The 21,479-nt window shown below is 39.6% G+C and overlaps 1 protein-coding gene across 5 annotated transcripts; it reads left to right on the forward strand.

The window, feature by feature from the left end:
* The first annotated feature begins 269 nt into the window (after positions 1-269).
* Positions 270-18,932, forward strand: LOC108710068 (oocyte zinc finger protein XlCOF7.1-like). 5 transcript variants are annotated; one of them, XM_018250459.2, is made up of 10 exons: positions 278-478; positions 3,748-3,880; positions 6,727-6,855; positions 6,935-7,076; positions 9,036-9,119; positions 10,260-10,354; positions 13,289-13,355; positions 15,023-15,117; positions 16,093-16,213; positions 17,015-18,931. In XM_018250459.2, exons 1-10 carry the CDS (start codon positions 399-401, stop codon positions 17,866-17,868), a joined length of 1,800 nt encoding a protein of 599 aa, XP_018105948.1. In that variant the 5' UTR covers positions 278-398; the 3' UTR covers positions 17,869-18,931. The 5 variants fall into 5 exon arrangements, with proteins under 5 accessions (XP_041440587.1, XP_018105948.1, XP_018105951.1 ...); XM_018250462.2 differs by having other exon boundaries at positions 340-470; positions 17,015-18,930; XM_018250460.2 differs by lacking the exon at positions 278-478 and adding an exon at positions 2,193-2,497 and having other exon boundaries at positions 17,015-18,930.
* The last annotated feature ends 2,547 nt before the right edge of the window (positions 18,933-21,479 follow it).

The following is a 21,479-nucleotide window of genomic DNA, read 5'->3' on the forward strand; positions in this document are numbered from 1 at the left end:
TGCGTTGGCCCTTGCTTATGGAACGCATTTAGGGACATCCTGCAGCGAAATACATCTCCTTCCTGCGATGTCCTATGCCTATTCCGAAGGCATGAAGATGTATTTCGCTGCAGGATGTCCTAAAATGCGTTCCGTATTACAGAGTTACACACACTCCTCCCCTCAGGTGAATAATGGGAGAAATCTCGTGAGCTGTACAGATACCAGCACTATTCAGGTCCTCATAACAGCCCTGGCCAATAGTTGCGGCTCCACTGCATCATGTGACCCCCCCACGGCACCACCCATAGATAGAGCGCATCAGACATTCACGCACACGCAGCAGCTGGCTAACTTCCTCCGCCTCATGCGTGCAACCTTGGCAACCGCGTAAGAACGCTAGCGCGATGTGATGACGCATGATGCTGCTGCCTGCGGGACACGTCACCTATGAGCCGTTTACTGATTGGCTAAAGAGGACGAGCTTCCCAGTGAGTGAGTAGGTATCTGAGCGCGGAGCTGCAATGACGGGTGTAGGGGAGGGGCGCAGTTGTGTTACTCCGGTAGAGAGATTGGGGTATAGGGCGAGTAGTATCTGTCCCATAGTAGGGGAGGATTACTGGGTTATTATTACTGATAACGAGCTCTATTCTTACCTACAGGCGCTGAGCCTGAGTATAGGGCCCCACATAAGGGCCACACACAAGGGCCCAGCAGCATCAGCCAATCCCAGTCATGTCCCTGCACACGTGACTCCTCACATCTGTGAGACCCTGAGACCCCCTGCTCCTTGTGATCATTCACTGGCCCTGAATTCTTTCCTCCCTGTTCTTCTCCAGTCCCAGACCTTTAGTAAAGGGGAGATTCATCTTTAAGTTAATGTTTAGTATGTTCTACAATGGGCAATGCTAAGCAACTTTTCCATTGGGCTTCATTGTTTATTTTATCGTTTTTTTATTATTTGCCTTTTTCTTCTGACTCTCTCCAGCTTTCAAACGGGGGTCACTGACCCCATCTAAAAAACAAATGCTCTTTTAGGCTACAAATGTATTGTTACTTTTTATTCCTCCTCTTTCTATTCAGGTCTCTCCTATTCATATTCCAGTCGCTTATTCAGATCAATGTATGGTTGCTAGGGGAATTTGGATCCTAGCAACCAGATGACTGAAATTGCAAACTGGAGAGCTGCTGAATACAAACTCAAAAACCACAAATAATAAAAAATGAAAACCAATTGCAAATTAACTCAGAATATCCCTCTCTACATCAGACTAACAGTTAACTCAAAGGTGAACCTCTTTCATAACCGTTAAGTGTAAAAATGAAAACTAGTTAATAGTTAATTAAAAATATAATGTATAAATGCTGGAGTGAGTGGATGTGTAACATAATAGCCAGAACTCTACTTCCTGCTTTTCAGCTCTCTAACTCTGAGTTAGTCAGTGACTAGTGATGGGCGAATTTGTCCCGTTTTTGATTTGCCACAAAATTCAGGAATTTCCTGCAAAATTTCGAAAAATTTGCGAAACGTGAATTTGGACGCCGGCGACAATTCGCCAGCATTAAAATTGTCACTGGCGTCGATGTTGATGCCGGTGCCCATTAAAGTCAATGGGCGTCCGTTAATCGTTTCCGGTGAATTTTCGCGGCAAATTCACAAATGTATTCGCCGGCGGCTAAACTTGGAAATTCGCACCTGGCAAATACATTTGCCCTTCATAGTCACCCATCAGTGACTATAAGGGGGGCCACATGGGACATAACTGTTCAGTGAGTTTGTAATTGATCCTCAGCATTCAGCTCAGATTCAAAAGCAATAGAAATGACCCATGTGTAGGGATGGCGAATTTGACCCGTTTAGTTTCACCAAATATTCGCCGCCTGCGAAATGTTGCAGACGCCCATTAAACTCCATGGGCATCTAAAAAATTTTGTCGCATGTCGAAATTTTTTTGACGCGCGTCTTTTTATTTTGACACACGACGCCATACAAGTCTATGGGCGTCATTTTTTCGGCGAAACAAGGCGAAAAAATTCGCCCATCCCTACCCATGTGGCCATCTGTCAAGTCACTGATTGGTTACTGCCTGGTAACCAATCCATGGAGACCAAGAGAGATGCAAAGCAGGAAGTAGTGTTCTGGCTATTATGTTACACATCCACTCACTCCAGCCTTTATACATTACATTTTTGCCTAACTAACTATATTAGATACATTTTTTATTTTGCACAGCCAATTTATTTACCCAGTTTTTATTTTTATACTGAACTGTTCCTTTAAGAGTCAAAGTAATGCCCACGTTCAGGCTCAGTAACATTGTCCACTGAATGTTCTAGAAGGATATACAGGGACACTTTGTGGTTAAATGAGTTGTCCAGCTGGAATTATATGCCTCGTATATAAAATCTAAAGATGGGGAGTTTCTATTGGTCTGTGATTGTTTTCCATGTTCTATACAGCAAGTACCTGAAACACATGCATGGCCACAACTGTAACAATATACCTCAGTCTCCCAGTGTAAGTAATGTGTAAGTAATGTGTAAGTAATGTGTAAGTAATGTGTAAGTAATGTGTAAGTAATGTGTAAGTAATGTGCAGCCGCCATTGCCTTTCACTTTACACCCTGTGGCCCTTTGATCTTGGCCTTGGGCAATGGAGGCACGCTGCTAGCTCCTGGGCTACTGTATTTCCTTCGAGTTATATGCACCTTATTGTCTTACACCCCTTGCCTGTGTGTGTGTATATATGTATATATATATATATATATATATATATGTGTCATTCTCCTGGGCTTTTGAATCCTGTTCCCATTCCAGATCCTGTTCCCATTGCAGATCCTATTCCTGATCCCATCCTGTTCTGTATTATGTTTTCTTATTGTTCCTGCTGTAAATATTAACTCTTTCCAGTCAGTTTGGTATCATTCTTGGAAAACGGCTTCTAATAACCACAATGTGCAATTGCTAATTTTTTAGCCACCTGTAGTTTATGTTCACTTTTAAGTCGTTCTACTACGGTCATTATACTGTCTACTTGTTGCTAGGGGTTACTTTCATTGGCAAGAGCTGGAGCACAGTGCCAGGTGCAATGAAATCATTTTAATAATTCAAGAAACAAAAAAGAAGACCATCAGAAAAGCCGCAAAGCAAGGGTCATTCTTTAACATACTACATTTTAAAAGTCGGTCCCTGATTCAAAAAAGAAGACCAACTGAAAAGCTGCAAAGCAAGGGTCATTCTTTAACATACTACATTTTAAAAGTCGGTCCCTGATTCAAAAAAGAAGACCAACTGAAAAGCTGCAAAGCAAGGGTCATTCTTTAACATTCTACATTTGGAAAAGTAGGTCCCTGATTAAAAAACCCCAAAATAGAATACCAGCTGGAAAGCAAGGGTCATTCTTTAACATACTACATTTTAAAAGTAGGTCCCTGATTGAAAAAAGAAGACCAACTGAAAAGCTGGAAAGCAAGGGTCATTCTTATACTACATTTTAAAGTCGGTCCCCAACTGAAAAGCTGCAAAGTAAGGATAATTTTTTGAACAGGCTACATTAGGAAAAGTAGGTCCCTGATTCAAAAAAACAAAAAAGATGAACTAAAAAGCTGCAATTCTTTAACATTCTTTAACATTTTATGACAACGTTTCTGTTCACATTTAAATAATATTAGAATGCACATAATGAAATAAATGACATAAAATGAATTCTGTAAAGCATCACTTTTACCTGCCAAGTGTCATCCTCATAACCATGTTTTATCTCTTTAGAAGATCCCAGATCTGTCACGAGTGGGTAAAACAGAACCCAAACAGCTGTATGTCTGTTATCATGAGCAACGAGAAGGCGACCGAGAAGATCCTCAATCTCATCCTGGAGATCATTTGTCTGCTGACTGGAGAGGTGAGGGTCTTTCCCTGGGAGCACAGTACAACAGGGACAAAATTACAGTTATTAAAGGGGTCGTTCACCTTTAAATTAACTGTTAGTATGACGTAGAGAGGGATATTCTGAGACAATTTGTAATTGGTTTTCATTTTTTATTATTGGTGGTTTTTGACTTATTTAGCTTTTTATTCAGCAGCTCTCCAGTTTGCAGTTTCAGCCATCTGGTTGCTAGGGTCCTAATTCCCCTAGCAACTATGCATTGATTTGAATAAGAGACTGGAATATGAATAGGAGAGGCCTGAATAGAAAGATGAGAAATAAAAATTAGCAACAACAATACATTTGTAGCCTAACAGGGCATTTGTTTTTTAAGGTGGGTCAGTGACCCCCTTTTTAAAACTGGAAAGAAGAAGGTAAACAAAAAAATAAAAAATGAAGCCCAATTGAAAAGATGCTTAGAATTGGCCATTCCATAACATACTAAAACTTAAAGGGTGGTTTACCTTTAAGTTAACTTTTAGTATGCTATAGAATGATCAATTCTAAACAACTTTTCAATTGGGCTTCATTTTTTTTTTTTTATAGTTTTTTTTTGTTTACCTTCTTCTTTCCAGTTTTAAAAAGGGGGTCACTGACCCACCTTAAAAAAAAAATGCTCCCTAAGGCTACAAATGTATTGTTATTGCTAATTATTATTTCTCATCTTTCTATTCAGGCCTCTCCTATTCATATTCCAGTCTCTTATTCAAATCAGTGCATGGTTGCTAGGGTTATTTGGACCTTAGCAACCAGATGGCTGAAATTACAAACTGGAGAGCTGCTGAATAAAAAGCTAAATAACTCAAAGATCACAAATAATATAATAATGAAAACCAATTGCAAATTGTCTCTCTACATCATACTAAAAGTAGACTCAAAGGTGAATGACCCCTTTAAACCAGATTTCCATCTGTTCTCGTGCAGAGAGCACTATTGCCCCCCTTCATTTGCTCTGATGCTGATTCCATCAGCAGGGCGAGGGGGGGGCAACATAGGAAGACCCGGGACCCCAATAATGCCCCTGGGAAGGAAAAGTAATAGTTAAAGGGGAACTATTGTGAAAATGAAAATTTTATGTTTCAATGTTTTTTATTAGGGTTTTTCAAGAAAATTATTACAGCCATTGGAAAGAGAGAGAAAAAATAGGCATGTTGTAAATAAGTAATATGTTTACATTAAAGGTTGTACATATATGCAGCGGACCAACATCAGCATCGCAGCACAATAAACAAATTACCAATATTCCACTAACTGTAAAACAGTGTTATCAAAGTGGAGCAGAGTCTCCCTGGCAACCTCCGGAAGACGCATCCACATCTTTATATTAATATGTATCATAAGATGTGTGACACTTAACAATAAACTTGTGGAATACTATATTTTTATTACTTAATGATACATTTTTATTAAATAAACTATTTTACCCCATGGTCATCAGGTAACTGTTTTTAAATGATCTAAACCTAAATCTAAGGGGGAACTAAAGAAAAAGGAAATTATCCAACCGGACAAATTGCTTAAGACTTAGTTATTCATTTTTCTCTGTCTGATGGAAATATTACACAGAGTCAACTAGAAAATATAGGACTGTGGGAGGTCAAGAATTCAGTGCTTCAAGAAGCTATATCTCAAATAATTTTGACTGAGGATATAATGAGGACCATAAGCTAGTTCTATTGAGGAATGGTTGTAAGTTGTCTGATTTCATTGCCCAGGACTTTTCTGCTCGTAGGTTGAACTCCACCATCTTAAGGATGTCTTCAAATCTTGGTATATGTTCAGATTTCCAGTTATCTACTATCTGCATTCTCGTTGCTATAAATATATGATTAAATAAGATTCTCTCTTTGGGGGGTAATTCAATTGTTTTTATATGCAGTAATGACATATATGGGGGAATATGGACAAGGTTTACTGGTAATTTTTTGAGACAGACTTCCACTTTTTTCCATAAAGGTTGAATCCTTGGACAATGCCAAAAAATGTGTTCCAAGGAACCCACTTGATTGCATTTCCTCCAGCAAAGTGGTGAAACCTGGGAATCAAACTTGGAGATTTTTTCAGGTGTGAGGTACCACCGCCAGATCATTTTAAGTAAATTTTCCTGATGAGAAACACAGTGGGAAGATGAAAATTTTATATAAGCTTCAGCATACTGAAATAAGAAACTTTTTAAATACAATCAATTAAATATTCTGCACTGTTTCTGAAATAATCAAGTTTATCTTCACTATTCCTCTCTCAGCATCTGTTTCTCTTCATTCTCTCTTCATGCAGCAGTTGGGTGTCAGATATTCACTGACAGTTAGATCCAATATATCTTATAGGGGGGCTCCTTTTGCCTAGAAGATTTATTAGAGGTCACTCTATTAAACTCACCAGACATCATGTCTCTCTACATGCAGAATTTGTGCAAAAGGTAGTTATTTTGTTAGATTTTGTTTGTACTGGAATCAGTTATTTGAGTGACCTCTAATACATCTGCTAGGAAAGGAGCCCCCCTATAAGATACATTGGATGTAACTGTCAGTGAATATCTGACACCCAACTGCTGCATGAAGACAGAATGAAGAGAAACAGATGCTGAGAGAGGAATAGTGAACATAAACTTGATTATTTCAGAAACAATGCAGAATATTTAATTGATTGTATTTAGAAAGTTTCTTATTTCAGTATGACAAAGCTTATATTAAATTTCCGCAATAGTTCCCCTTTAAAACAATGGGCCATTCAGTCTTATTACTGTTATTATATACTAAGCTGCTTTTCCAACTGAATTTAAGATCCATAACTATCGGTCTAATAATTGCTGTCTGCTGCAGGAGTGCATTGTTGTGAAGAAGAATGGTGACCATATCACGGATGTAATCAATAAAATCCACAGTCCTAAAATTAATCCCCCTCCTCAATTATCAGCATGTAATAAGATCCCTCACCTGCCAGTCACTGAGGTGAGTTTAGCTCAGTAATAATGTTTCGATCTGACAATGCCATTGTAGGGAATTAAAGGGCAATTCTTTTTTTATCCAGGTTCCACTTCACTATGAGGATGGAGTTGTTTGTCTCTCCACGGAGGAATGGGAATATACAAAAAGGCACGAATACTCAGAAAAACACAAAGGTCGTAATAAAGGCATAATGAGAGAAAATCAACAGCCCTGCAAGCCAGTTGGTAGGTCAGAACCATCTCATCCTGCAGCCTTTATTATTATTATTAACATGTATTTATATAGTGCCAACATATTGCGTAGCACTGTAAAGTAAATGTGATTATACAACTAAATCACATGAATTATATACATAGAACATATGGAGTTACATACATCACAATCAATACAGGTACAAAGAGGTGAGGAAGGCCCTATGCATAGGCATACAGTCTAAAGGGAAGGGAGTAATACACAAGGTGTGGGAGTGGGCAAGATCGAATTAAGTGGGTGAGAAATGTGGTACTGTATGTGATGTTGCGTTTGGTAGTTAAGCAGAGTGAGGGGAGGCTTCTCGAAAGAAGTGCGTTTTCAGAGATTTTTTGAAAGCAGAAAGGTTGGGAGAAAGTGGGACAGACCGTGGGAGAGAGTTCCAGAGGAGGGGTGCAGCCCTTGCAAAGTCTTGAATGCGAGCATGTGAGGAGGTAATGAGAGAAGAGTTGAGTAGCAGGTCAGTAGAGGAGCGTAGTAAGCGAGTGGGTGAGTATATAGAGATGAGTTCAGAGATGTAGGGTGGAGCAGAGTTGTGAAGTGCTTTGAAAGTCAGGGTCATTAATTTGAATTTGATTCCGAGAGGTAACGGAAGCCAGTGCAGGGATTGACAGAATGGCGAGGCAGAGGAGGAGCGGTTGCTGAGGTGTATGAGCCTCGCAGCAGTGTTCATTATGGACTGGAGAGCTGACAGTCTCTGGAGGGGGAGGCCCATTAAAAGAGAGTTACAGTAGTCTAGACGCGATATGATGAGAGAGTGAATAAGAATTTTGGCAGCGTCTTGGGTGATAAATGATGGTATTTTGGATATGTTCCTTAGGTGGAAGTGACATGATTTAATAAGTGACTGGATATGAGGAGTGAATGACAGGGCAGAATCTAGGATAACCCCAAGGCACCGGGCCTGCGGAGAGGGGGTGATAGTGGAATTGTTAACTATGATGGATACTTCGGGGATGTTACTGGTGTTAGTTGGAGGAAAGAGAACCATTTCAGTTTTAGAGAGGTTTAATTTAAGGTAGCGTTGCGACATCCAGGTAGAGATAGAGGACAGGCAGGAGGAGACGCAAGTTAGGAGTTCTGGGTTGAGATCAGGAGATGAGAGATAGATCTGAGTATCGTCAGCATAGAGGTGGTAGTGAAAACCATACGAATTTATTAATTTGCCAAGGGAGGAAGTATAGAGGGAGAATAGTAATGGTCCCAGGACAGAGCCTTGGGGAACTCCAACAGAAAGGCCATATAAAGGCACAAGGCCTTGTGCCTTTATATGGTCACAGAACAACCCCTCAGTGACTTCTAATATCCTTATCATTTACAGTAGGGGGTACATTATCCCTTATAATACATGAGTGATACTCAGAGTTCCCTGTATAACTCAGCCTGCAGCCTTGTGCCTTTATATGGTCACAGAACAACCCCTCAGTGACTTCTAATATCCTTATCATTTACAGTAGGGGGTACATTATCCCTTATAATACATGAGTGATACTCAGAGTTCCCTGTATAACTCAGCCTGCAGCCTTGTGCCTTTATATGGTCACAGAACAACCCCTCAGTGACTTCTAATATCCTTATCATTTACAGTAGGGGGTACATTATCCCTTATAATACATGAGTGATACTCAGAGTTCCCTGTATAACTCAGCCTGCAGCCTTGTGCCTTTATATGGTCACAGAACAACCCCTCAGTGACTTCTAATATCCTTATCATTTACAGTAGGGGGTACATTATCCCTTACATGAGTGATACTCAGAGTTAAACCCCTATCTAAACCCCTATCTATTAGTTCACTACTGAATGTTGACAATAGAAGCTGTATTTATTCCCTATAAATGACAAAATGAAGCAATGAATATAGTGAAGGTTCTGGCAGAGATACAGGTACATTAGCACTTTTGAGGTTACTGAGTGTGTACTTTGTCCTGAACAGGTTGTGACGTTGTTGGTGCAGTGAATAAAACAGACTCAGGGATGAGAAGTGAGGAAATCCTAAAGGAACCAGATACAATTGCAGGTCTGTAAATTTACAGCTTTTCAGTTGGTCTTCTTTTTTGGGTTTTCAGTGATTTTCTTGCAGTTGTACTGTGCTCCTGCTTGCTAATCAATGTAACCCCTAGCAACTAGTAAACAGTTTAAAGGATAAGTAAACCTTTAAAATAAGTGAATGTAAAATTGATGAGGGGACTATTCTAAGCACTTTTACAATTTACATTCATTATTTATTTTGTTTTAATTCCAAGATATTAAGGGATACATGTACTGTTAATATGAATGAATTTTGTTACAACAGCGCCACCTGCTGGTCAGTTTCCCACCAGTCTGACCAGCAAGTAGTCAAGGAAGTTGTCAGGAGAAAGAAAGAGGCTGATGTTCTTCTGCTTAGGAAAGATGTGAGAAAGGTTTCTAATTTTATTCCTAAGCAGAAGAACATCAGCCTCTTTCTATTTGATGTGTGGGAGGAAATGAGGTGCCTGGAGGAAACCCACACAGACGCAGGTATAATACACACACTCCTTGCAGATCCTACTCTGGCAGGAATTTAATCTGTGACCCCAGTGCTGCATTGCTAAGCACAGTTCTGCCCTAAAAGATCGTTTTAATGTGAATTACCCTTTAAATGGGATGTTTACCTTGAAATGAACTTGTAGTACGATGTAGAGAATTCAAATCTGAGACAATTTGCAATCGTCTTTCATTTTTAATTGTTTGCTGTTTTTGCTTTTTATTCAGCAGCTCTCCAGTTTGCAATTTCAGCGATCTGGTTGCTAGGACCCAATTACCCTAGCAACCATGCATTGCTTTAAATAAGAGACTGGAATAGGAGAGACCTGAATGGAAAAATGAGTAATAAAAAGCAGCAATAACAATACATTTGTAGCCGCACAGAACATTTGTTTTTAGATGGGGTCAGTGACCCTCATTTGAAAGCTGGAAAGAGTCAGAAGAACAAGGAAAATAATTTAAAAAAAAAAATGAAGACCAGTATAAAAGTTGCTTAGAATTAGCCATTCTATAACCTACTAAAAGTTTAATTAATTAAAGGTGAACCACCCTTTTAATCGCACAATGTAAATTCCCCTTCCCAGAATACTTTGATTGGCTGGCAACTCTTTGCTGAATGCCTGTATACGGGAATTCTCTCTTTCTCCTACAGATTGTAATGGAAATATTCCGGAGAGCTGTCCCATTGCTCCGTGCTCTGGGCAGGATTATACAGATGGAGAGAGCGTGGCCTCACACAATTCTCAGGTAAGGGAACTGCATTGTCTCTCTGCAGCGGCTCCAATTACCCACAATGCCTGATGTTGGGAATACATTATATTAACAAATATGGTGGATTTTAGTTTTCCATTTGTATCATAGAAAAATATATTCCTGTACAGGCTTTGGCACATGGTGCTATTGCAGGTATAGGACCTGTTATCCAGAATGGTCAGGGCCTGGGGTTTTCTGGATAATGGATCTTTCCATAATTTGATCTTCATACTTTGAGTATATTAGAAAATCATATAAACATTAAATAAACCCAATAGGCTGGTTTTGCTTCCAATAAGGATTAATTATATCTTAGTTGGGATCAAGTACAAGCTCCTGTTGTATTATTAAAGGTATGGGACCTGTTATCTAGAATGGTCAGGACCTAGGTTTTCCGCATAACAGATCTTTCCATGATTTGGATCTTTATACCTAAAAGGGGTTGTTCACATTTGAGATAACTTTTAGTAAGATGTAGAGACGGTTATTCTGAGACAAATTGCAATTGGTTTTCATTTTCTATTTTTTTAAGTTTTTGAGTTATTTAGCTTTTTATTCAACAGCAATTCAATTTGCATTTTAAGCAATCTGGTAGCTATGGTCTAAATTCCCCTAGCAACCATGCACTGATTCGAATAAGAGACTGGAATATGAATAGGAGAGGCCTGAATAGAATGTAAGGAATAAAAAGTAGCAACAATACATTTGTAGCCTTACAGAGCATTTGTTTTTTCTTGAAGCGGTCGGCAACGCCCATTTGAAAGCTGCAAAGATTCAGAAGAAAAAGGCAAATAATTATAAAACTATAAAAAATAAATAATGAAATCCAACTGAGAAGTTGCTTAGAATTGGCCATTCTGTAACAAACTAAAAGTTACCTAAAAGGTGAACCACCCCTTTAAGTCTACTAGAAAATCATGTAAACATTAAATAAAGCCAATAGGCTGGTTTTGCTTCCAATAAGGATTAATTATATCTTAGTTGGGATCAAGTACAAGTTACTGTTTTATTATTACACAGAAAAAGGAAATCGTTTAGAAAATTTTTGATGATTGGGAGACAGCCTTTCCGTAATTCTGAGCATTCTGAATAACAGGTTTCCAGATAACAGATCCCATACCTGTACAGAGAGAAAGAAAATAAAAAATGGGATTATTTGTATAAAATGGAGTCTACGGGAGATGGCCGTTCCATAATTCTGAGCTTTCTGGCTAACAGGTTTCCAGATAAAGGATCCCACACCTGTATTAGGTGCATCAGTAAAACAGCTATGGGCAGAGATATAAGCTGCACAGCCCTTACTGTACGCGGCCCCTCTAACAAGCCATACAAATTCTTTTTTTTAAATAAATTTTGTTTCTATTTGGACCCCAACTCCACCCTCCCACCAGTATTGGGTAAAAAAGTGGTTCTATTAGAAATTAATTTATTTATGGAGAGGCCCTTCAGTCTAACAGTGGCCCTTTACTAACTGAATCCACCCCTGAAAACTTCCCTAGTTGGCTGTCACCACTTCAACAATGGAATCTCCTTATATTCCCGGTGGTCTCTGTTTTTTGTCAGTCACCCCAGTATCTGCCATACGCAGAGTGTTTCCTCATACTTATCATGGGGAATTAGGAGAGTTGTTTGTTTGCCTGGGCACATTGGCAGTTAAAATGTCCTATATGCCATTGTCCAAAAGTGCTCTTGGGTTTCTTCTTAAAGGATAAGTAAAGCTTTAAAATAAGTGAATGTAAAACTGATGAGGGGGCTATTCTGCACTTTTGTCATTTACATTCATTATTTATTTTGTTTTTATTCCAAGATATTAAGGGATACATGTACTGTTAATATGAATGAATTGTGTTACAACAGCGCCACCTGCTGGTCAGTTTCCCACCAGTCTGACCAGCAAGTAGTCAAGGAAGTTATCAGGAGAAAGAAAGAGGCTGATGTTCTTCTGCTTAGGAATAAAATTAGAAACCTTTCTCGCATCTTTCCTAAGCAGAAGAACATCAGCCTCTTTCTTTCTCCTGACAACTTCCTTGACTACTTGCTGGTCAGACTGGTGGGAAACTGACCAGCAGGTGGCGCTGTTGTAACAAAATTCATTTATATTAACAGTTCATGTATCCCTTAAAGAAGAACCCTTTAGCAAAAAAAACCTGTAGACCCTGCTCCCCCAGCCTAACTGCCCCCCCCCCCCCCCACGGGGAAATGCATCAGAGTTCACCGCAGCCATTTTCTTGGTCTTCGTGTCTTCTTCTGGCACTTCGGCAATTTCCATCCATTTCGGCGCAGGTGCAGTTGTTGCAAACCGGTAAATTGCTCCAACTCTGAATTTGCCAGTCTCCGTTTCAACTTACCGAAGACCCGGAAGATGGCTGCGTGGAACTCCGATGAATAAATCTGCGCTGAGGGGTAAGTAAAAAGTTAGGGGCATTTCCCCGGGCGGCAGTTAGGCTGGGGGGAGGAGGGAGGGATGGGGTAGGGTTTTTTTTAGCTAAAGGGTTGAATTATCCTTTAATATGTTAGAATAAAAACAGAATAAATAATGAGTGTAAATTACAAAAGTGCTTAGAATAGCCCCCTCATCAATTTTACATTCACTTATTATAAAGCTTTACTTATCCTTTAAGTTTTGAATCATGCCTAAGCTGCTATATAGTCATTCCTGTTATGGGCGTTATTAAATAAAAAGGTAATTTCTGCTCCTGGGTTCCGTTTTTGTTTTGCCCAAAAGCTATAGACTAAGGTAGTTCTCTCCACTCACTCACTGACCATCAGATAACGGTGCTGATCCCAATTGAACAGAAAATAGCAAAACCCCCAGAATTCATTCTCACTGTACTAATGTTTCTTACATTCATATAGAGAGAAAGGAGCTGCCATGTAAAGTCACGGCTCACGTTAATAACGTGGACTGTTTGTCACTGTGTTTTCCAGGTCCGACCAATAGAAATGATGTCACATACGTATAAGGAAGAGGAGATTCCTATAGAAATCCGTATTGGTGAGAGGAGATGATAAAACTGCAATAATACAATGCTTTTATAGGTCTGCTTCACCTTACTATTAGTATGTTATAATTGGTCTTTATTATTATGTTTTTTTATTATTTGCCTTCTAAGGCTACAAATGTATTGTTATTGCTACTTTTTAATTCATCATCTTTCTATTCAGGCCTCTCCTATTCATATTCCAGTCTCTTATTCAAATCAATGCATGGTTACTAGGAGAATTTGGACCCTAGCAACCAGATGGCTGAAATTGCAAAGAGGAGAGCCGCTGCATAAAAAGCTAAATAACTCAAAAACCACAAATAATAAAGAATGAAAACCAATTGCAAATTGTCTCAGAATATCCCTCTCTGTACTCAAGTATAAGCAACTCAGCCTTGTGCCTTTATATGGTCACAGAACCCCTCAGTGACTTCTAATATCCTTATCATTTACAGTAGGGGGTACATTATCCCTTATAATACATGAGTGATACTCAGAGTTCTCTGTATAACTCAGCCTGCAGCCTTGTGTCTTTATATGGTCACAGAACAACCCCTCAGTGACTTCTAATATCCTTATCATTTACAGTAGGGGGTACATTATCCCTTATAATACATGAGTGATACTCAGAGTTCCCTGTATAACTCAGCCTGCAGCCTTGTGTCTTTATATGGTCACAGAACAACCCCCACTGACTTCTAATATCCTTATCATTTACAGTAGGGGGTACATTATCCCTTATAATACATGAGTGATACTCAGAGTTCTCTGTATAACTCAGCCTGCAGCCTTGTGTCTTTATATGGTCACAGAACAACCCCTCAGTGACTTCTAATATCCTTATCATTTACAGTAGGGGGTACATTATCCCTTATAATACATGAGTGATACTCAGAGTTCCCTGTATAACTCAGCCTGCAGCCTTGTGCCTTTATATGGTCACAGAACAACCCCTCAGTGACTTCTAATATCCTTATCATTTACAGTAGGGGGTACATTATCCCTTATAATACATGAGTGATACTCAGAGTTCCCTGTATAACTCAGCCTGCAGCCTTGTGTCTTTATATGGTCACAGAACAACCCCCACTGACTTCTAATATCCTTATCATTTACAGTAGGGGGTACATTATCCCTTATAATACATGAGTGATACTCAGAGTTCTCTGTATAACTCAGCCTGCAGCCTTGTGTCTTTATATGGTCACAGAACAACCCCTCAGTGACTTCTAATATCCTTATCATTTACAGTAGGGGGTACATTATCCCTTATAATACATGAGTGATACTCAGAGTTCCCTGTATAACTCAGCCTGCAGCCTTGTGTCTTTATATGGTCACAGAACAACCCCTCAGTGACTTCTAATATCCTTATCATTTACAGTAGGGGGTACATTATCCCTTATAATACATGAGTGATACTCAGAGTTCCCTGTATAACTCAGCCTGCAGCCTTGTGCCTTTATATGGTCACAGAACAACCCCTCAGTGACTTCTAATATCCTTATCATTTACAGTAGGGGGTACATTATCCCTTATAATACACGAGTGATACTCAGAGATCCCTGTATAACTCAGCCTGCAGCCTTGTGTTGTGTGTGTGGGTTAGAAATGTACAAATAAGGGCAAGTTGTTGACAAACACATGAATTCAGAAGTATTTTTTCTGTTTTGAACAGGTGAATATGGTGACAGAATCACATCCCAGAAGTCTCCCATTGGACAGTACTCAGACAATGCAGTGGCAGAACATGAAGTCTCAAAAAAGTATCAGGTATGCATTGTCTTGATTTTAATTTCTAAAATCTCAGCCCATGAGACCTAAAACCTTGCACTTAATTGCTGTGGAGTCAGTAACCAGAATTACCTGTACTTTTTATGAAGTCAGCTAGAGACCTACTGTAATGTAATGGAGTGCAGATCTTCTTGAGCCCAAACCGATGTGAGGTAAGAGGTGTGTGGATCATTTATAATCACGGGTGTCTCCAATTATAGACTTAAAGGATAAGTAAACCTTTAAAATAAGTGAATGTAAAATTGACGAGGGGTTATTCTAAGCACTTTTGTAATTTACATTCATTATTAATTTTGTTTTAATTCCAAAATATTAAGGGATACATGTACTGTTAAAGGAGAAGGAAAGGTTAAAACTAAGTAAGCCTTATCAGAAAGGTCCATCTAAATATACCAGTAAACCCCCAAAGTAATGCTGCTCTGAGTCCCCTGTCAAAAGAAACACTGCATTTCTTTCCTTCTATTGTGTACTCATGGGCTTCTGTATCAGACTTCCTGTTTTCAGCTTAAACCTCATTGCCCTGGGCGTGAGCATGCTCAGTTTGCTCCTCTCCCCCCACCCCTCCCTTCTCTACTGTAATCTGAGCCCAGAGCAGGGAGAGACTCAGGCAGGAAGTGATGTCACACCACATTAATACTGCAGCTCCTATTCTAAACAAACAGAGAGTTTCTAGAGATTTTTACTCAGGTATGGTAAAACATTCTACAGAATAAATATAGCATTCTAGCTTGCACTGTTGCAGCTAATCTATTGGCAATAAAATGCCTCCTTAGCTTTCCTTCTCCTTTAATATGAATGAATTGTGTTACAACAGCGCCACCTGCTGGTCAGTTTCCCACCAGTCTGACCAGCAAGTAGTCAAGGAAGTTGTCAGGAGAAAGAAAGAGGCTGATGTTCTTCTGCTTAGGAAAGATGTGAGAAAGGTTTCTAATTTTATTCTTATTTTTATGACAGATCAGGCTGCCTGATTCAATAACCCAACCGGAGAACAGTGAAAATATATTGTTACCCCAAGAGGATGCATTTCTACCCCAACAGTGGAAGACGGAGGCAATCCCCATGGAAATATCTGAAAGTAAGATAAAAAAAAAAAGTGGTTCGCCTTTAAGTTAACTTTTAGTATGTTATAGAAGCAATTTATCAATTGGTCTTCAATATTTATAGTTTTATTTGCCGCCTTCTTCTGACTCTTCCCAGCTTTGCAATGGGGCTCCCTGACCCCCATCTTAAAACCAAATGCTCTGCAAGGCTACACATTAATTGTTATTGTTACTTTTTATCACATTTCTTTTCAGACCCTGTACAATTCATATTATATTCAAATTATTCAGATCAATGCATGGTTGCTAGGTTAATTTAGACCCTAGCAACCAGACTGCAGATAATGCAAACTGGAGAGCTGCTGAATAAAAAGCTAAATAGCTCAAAAACCACAAAAAATGAAAACCAATTGCAAATGGTCTCAGAATATCCCTCTCTACATCATACGAACAGTTAACTCAAAGGTGAACAACCCCTTTAAGGCACTAGTTCATGACGTGCAGAAATGGGGAATTCAGAGGGATTTTGAATATATTTTTTAATCATAATTAATAATCACTTTCCTATCTGTCTGGAAAGTGCTTTACAGAGTGTTAGAGCTCAGCGGCCACTTGTGGAAAACTGAAAGAGGGTGTCAAGGAGAGAAATTTGTATTTTGGACTATTTTTGTACCCGACACCTGCAAATGCCACATTGTTAGTTTAGTGTCAGGCATCACTTGATACCTATAAACTGTCATACATTTGGGTTTTTCTCTGTTTCCTGACATAACTTGTAGCAGCAAAGTCTTCCAATGTATTGCCATGTTGTCTAAAGGACACTCATTTTCCACCAGATCCTGTCAGCTTGGAAACCCAGTTTAACTCCAGTCCCATTTACCACCCTGACCCGCTGCATGAAACGGATCAGTACCAGGATCAGTACCAGGATGCTGAGCAATATCAAGAGCAGTGTGTTAGTGGTAAGCCTTACAGCCTTGCTGAGGATAAGGGTTCTCATTTGGAGGAAATTCGGGATCACGCTGAGTTTCCCAGAGACAACAAATACCTTTCACAGGTGCTTCCCAATAGGTCCATCCAAGGTTTTGCTCCGCCCATCACACAGGATCCATCAGTGACCTATAACTGTGCAGTGTGTAGAAAGGACTTTAGGAATAACCGGGAATTTCTGATGCACCTGAAATCACACAGTCCTGAGCCAACGTGCTCTGGGAGCAGTGAGAACTTGTCTAATTATTCAGGCTTTGCCCAGCAGAACATCCAGAGAGGAGAATGTGTTCAATCGGTACTTCCCAAAATAAAGATGGCCGCACCTCAGCAAGTCCGTGCCGCAAAGAGAGGCTGCGTGTGTCCGACTTGCGGCAAAGGTTTCAGCCAAAGTTCAGACCTCGTTGTACATCAGAGAATCCACACGGGGGAAAAACCTTTTGTTTGTTCTTACTGTGGCAAATCCTTTACCCAGAGAGGACATCACATTTCTCATTTACGCACCCACACGGGAGAGAAGCCCTTCTCCTGTTCCCAGTGCGGGAAACGCTTTACACGGAATTCTACCCTGCGCTCACATCAGAGGACTCACATACTCCCTAAATACTCCTGTCCTGACTGCGGCAAATGTTTCACAAACCACACAATTCTCTCTGCACATCAGAAGACTCACAGCAAAAAGCTGCAATCTGCAAGTCGATAAAATATACAGCTATGGGATCTGGGATTCTCCAAATAATATATTATATTATTATCTGTAATTTTGATCTCCATACCTTAAGTGGGTGGATTAAGGGTCGAATTGAAAATTCAAATTTTTTTTATGGTCAAAACTCTCGAATCGTGAATTATCCAAACTCGATTTGAGTTTGAATTTCGAGATTTATCACACTCCAGCCCTTTTAAAACTCGGATTTGACTAATCGCCACCTAAAACCCGCCGAGTTCATGTATAAGTCAATGGGAGAGGTCCAGGCATCAATTTGAACATGTTATTAGCCTTCCTGACATTCCAGTTTTGTTTCGGAGAAAAAACTCTATAATCAAGTTTGGTCCAATTCGATTCAAATTCGATTTGAGTTTTCGAGTCTGTAAAATTAGACTGCAATTGAAAGCTATACTCGATCTCCGCTTCTATAAAACTTTCATGAATAGTAAGCAGAGGTTTTACGAATCGGGAGATAAATGCAACAAGCAATTTGCTCCGACACTAAAAATTTTAAACCTGATAACATATGTTACATCAATAAACGATAAAGATCATCAGGTGCAGTGTGATACACAAAGTATAGAATCTATCTTCCAAAAGTATTACCGGACTTTATACAAACTTAAGATATCCGGAGGGCACAAGGGAGACAAGGTTTGCAGGTTTGAAGCATTTATCAGAAACCCAAAGAATAGACTTAGACCTCCCTCTTCCCCAAAGAAGATAGAAACAACAATAGATTCATTAACACCAGAAAAGAGCCTGGGCCAGATGGATACAGTGGCTTGTATTAGAAGACATATAATAAAGAACTTGCCCCAATACTATGTTCTTATTTCAATAATATAAACACTAAACGGGTTTCATAAGCAAGCAAAGGACAAAGGACGCACATCACAATTATACCAAAGACCCCCAATTATGCGCAAGTTATAGACCGATCTCATTAATAAATTTACAGGGGAATGTAATAAAAGTCGCAAAGAGCAAAACAATTCGCACCAATAAGACTAAATATCCACATCTCGCAATGTAATATTGTTCCTTAAACTGTTATTGCATTGCGAATTTTAATTGCGCATTGCGAATTGTAATTGCGCATTGCGAATTGTAATTGCGCACTTATAAGAAGTGCTTGAAGGTGTCGTAATCTTTTGCAGCAAACATAACGACTTTTTCAGTAAGAAGTTTTATTACATTGACTGCGCATTGGCACAAACTATAAAATTCGCAAACGGTCTTTCACTGTCGGAAGTGGTCGCTAAACAGTTTCCGGGCTCGCAAAAGCTATATTAAATTCGCACAAAGCAAAATTTGTTCGCGCAAAGGCATAACTTTTCGCATTGCGAATAGTTTTTCCGTTAGCGATTTTTATTACATTCCCCCGATAGACTTGAAAATATATGCAAATAGAATGAAAAAATACTTACCGGTACTAATCCATGAAGATCAAGTAGGTTTTATACCCAAAAAGGAAGGGAAGGATAATGTTTACAAAATAATCTCCCTAATTCACTTAGTTAAAAAATATAAAACCCCCGGCATTATTACTTACCACAGACCATGAGAAGGTGTTTGATAGGGTCTCTTGGCTCTTCTTGGAAAGGGTATTAAAAGGATTTGGCCTAGGAGAAAAAATAATAGGACCTATATTATCAGATTCACTTTCATCTGGTATGGTGCCTATGGATTGGAGAAAAGCTGATGTTATTCCAATATTTAAAAAGGGATTACGATCTCAGCCTGGCAATTATAGGCCAGTAAGATTGACATCTGTGGTGGGCAAATTATTTGAAGGCTTGTTAAGGGATCACATTCAAAATGTTGTCCCAGTAAATGGCATTATGAGCAGCAATCAGCATGGCTTTATGAAGGATAGGTCATGTCAGACTAATGTGATTGCTTTTTATGATGAGGTAAGTAAGATGCTGGACAGTGGGGGGGCAGTAGATGTGATCTATTTGGATTTTGCCAAAGCGTTTGATACTGTGCCCCACAAACGACTGCTTTCTAAACGAAGGTCTGTTGGGCTTAATGAAGTCGTTTGCACGTGGATAGGAAACTGGCTACAGGATCGGGTACAGATGGTGGTTGTTAATGGGACGTTCTCTACTTGGAGTAAGGTTCTTAGTGGGGTCCCTCAGGGCTCGGTATTGGGTCCTCTTTATTGAACTTGTTCATTAATGACTTAGGGGAGGGTATTGTAAGTAATGTATCAGTGTTTGCAGATGAGACAAACTATCAGCCCAATTAATTCCATCCAGGATGTGGCACTTGCAACAGGATCTTGACTAACTGGCAATCTGGGCAGCTAAGTGGCAAATGAGATTCAATGTTGATAAATGTAAAGTCCTGCACCTGGGATGTAACAATATCCACTTATACCCTTAATGGGACTGCACTAGGCAAATCCATAATGGAGACGGAGCTTGGAGTCCTTGTAGATAATAAACTTGTCTGTAGCAAGTAATGCCAGTCAGCAGCATCAAGGGCAAATAAGGTCTTGAGCTGTATTAAAAGGGGCATAGAGTCACGGGAGGAGGGGGTCATTCTTCCACTGTATAGAGCACTGGTAAGGCCCCATCTAGAATATGCCGTACAGTTTTGGTCTCCATCACTCAAACAGGACATTATTGTATTAGAGAGGGGACAGAGAAGGGCAACTAAGCTGGTAAAGGGAAAATCTTAGCTATGAGGAAAGACTGGCCAAAATGGGGATGTTCACGCTGGAGAAGAGGCGCTTAAGGGGTGATATGATAACTATGTATAAATATATAAGGGGATCATATAATAATCTCTCTAATGCTTTATTTACCAGTAGGTCTTTCCAGCTGACACAAGGTCACCCATTCTGATTAAAAGAAAAGAGGTTCCACCTAAATATTTGGAAGGGGTTTGTTACAGTGAGAGCTGTGAAGATGTGGAATGGTCTCCCTGAATCAGTGGTACAGGCTGATACATTAGATAGGTACAAGGAAGGGTCGGATGCTTTATTCACCAGTAGCTCCTCCCAGCAGACAGGAGGGAGTCAATGAGATTAGAGGAGGGAAATGGGTGTTACAGGGAGAGCTGGGAAGTGAATCAGTGGTACAGGCTGATACATTAGATAGGTATAAGAAGGGGTTGGATTGCTTTTTAGCAAATGAGGGAATACAGGGATATGGGAGATAGCTCATAGTACAAGTTGATCCAGTAACTGGAGCCAGGAAGGAATTTTCCCCCCTCTGAGACAAATTGGAGAGGCTTCAGATATTTTTTTTGCCTTCCTCTGGATCAACTCACAGTTATGCAGATTAAAAAAAGAAAACTAAAAGGTTGAATTTGATGGACCTGTGTCTTTTTTCAACCTTAATTGCTATGTTACTATGTATATTAGCATTATACCAAGAACCATATGCAAGAATTAGCGTAAATTATCTCCCCCAGTTAATATATATAATGGGACAAGACAGGAATGCCCGCTGTCCCCCTTACTCTTTATAATGGTGATGGAAACACTGATCTCCCACATAAGGATAGACCCAAACATCTCAGGGATCAAGGTGAAAAATAAGGAATACAAAATTGCTGGCTTTTGCAGATGATTTGTTAATGTGTAGAACGAA

Source organism: Xenopus laevis, chromosome 2S, assembly GCF_017654675.1.
Source record: "Xenopus laevis strain J_2021 chromosome 2S, Xenopus_laevis_v10.1, whole genome shotgun sequence".
NCBI classification, from domain to species: Eukaryota; Metazoa; Chordata; class Amphibia; order Anura; family Pipidae; genus Xenopus; species Xenopus laevis.

Coding starts and splice junctions, on each gene's coding strand:
- LOC108710068 (XM_018250459.2), top strand. CDS start 399: ATGATGCTGCTGCCTGCGGGACACGTCACCTATGAGCCGTTTACTGAT. Junction 6,856..6,934: donor CTCACCTGCCAGTCACTGAG/GTGAGTTTAGCT, acceptor TTTTTTATCCAG/GTTCCACTTCACTATGAGGA. Junction 16,214..17,014: donor CCCCATGGAAATATCTGAAA/GTAAGATAAAAA, acceptor ATTTTCCACCAG/ATCCTGTCAGCTTGGAAACC.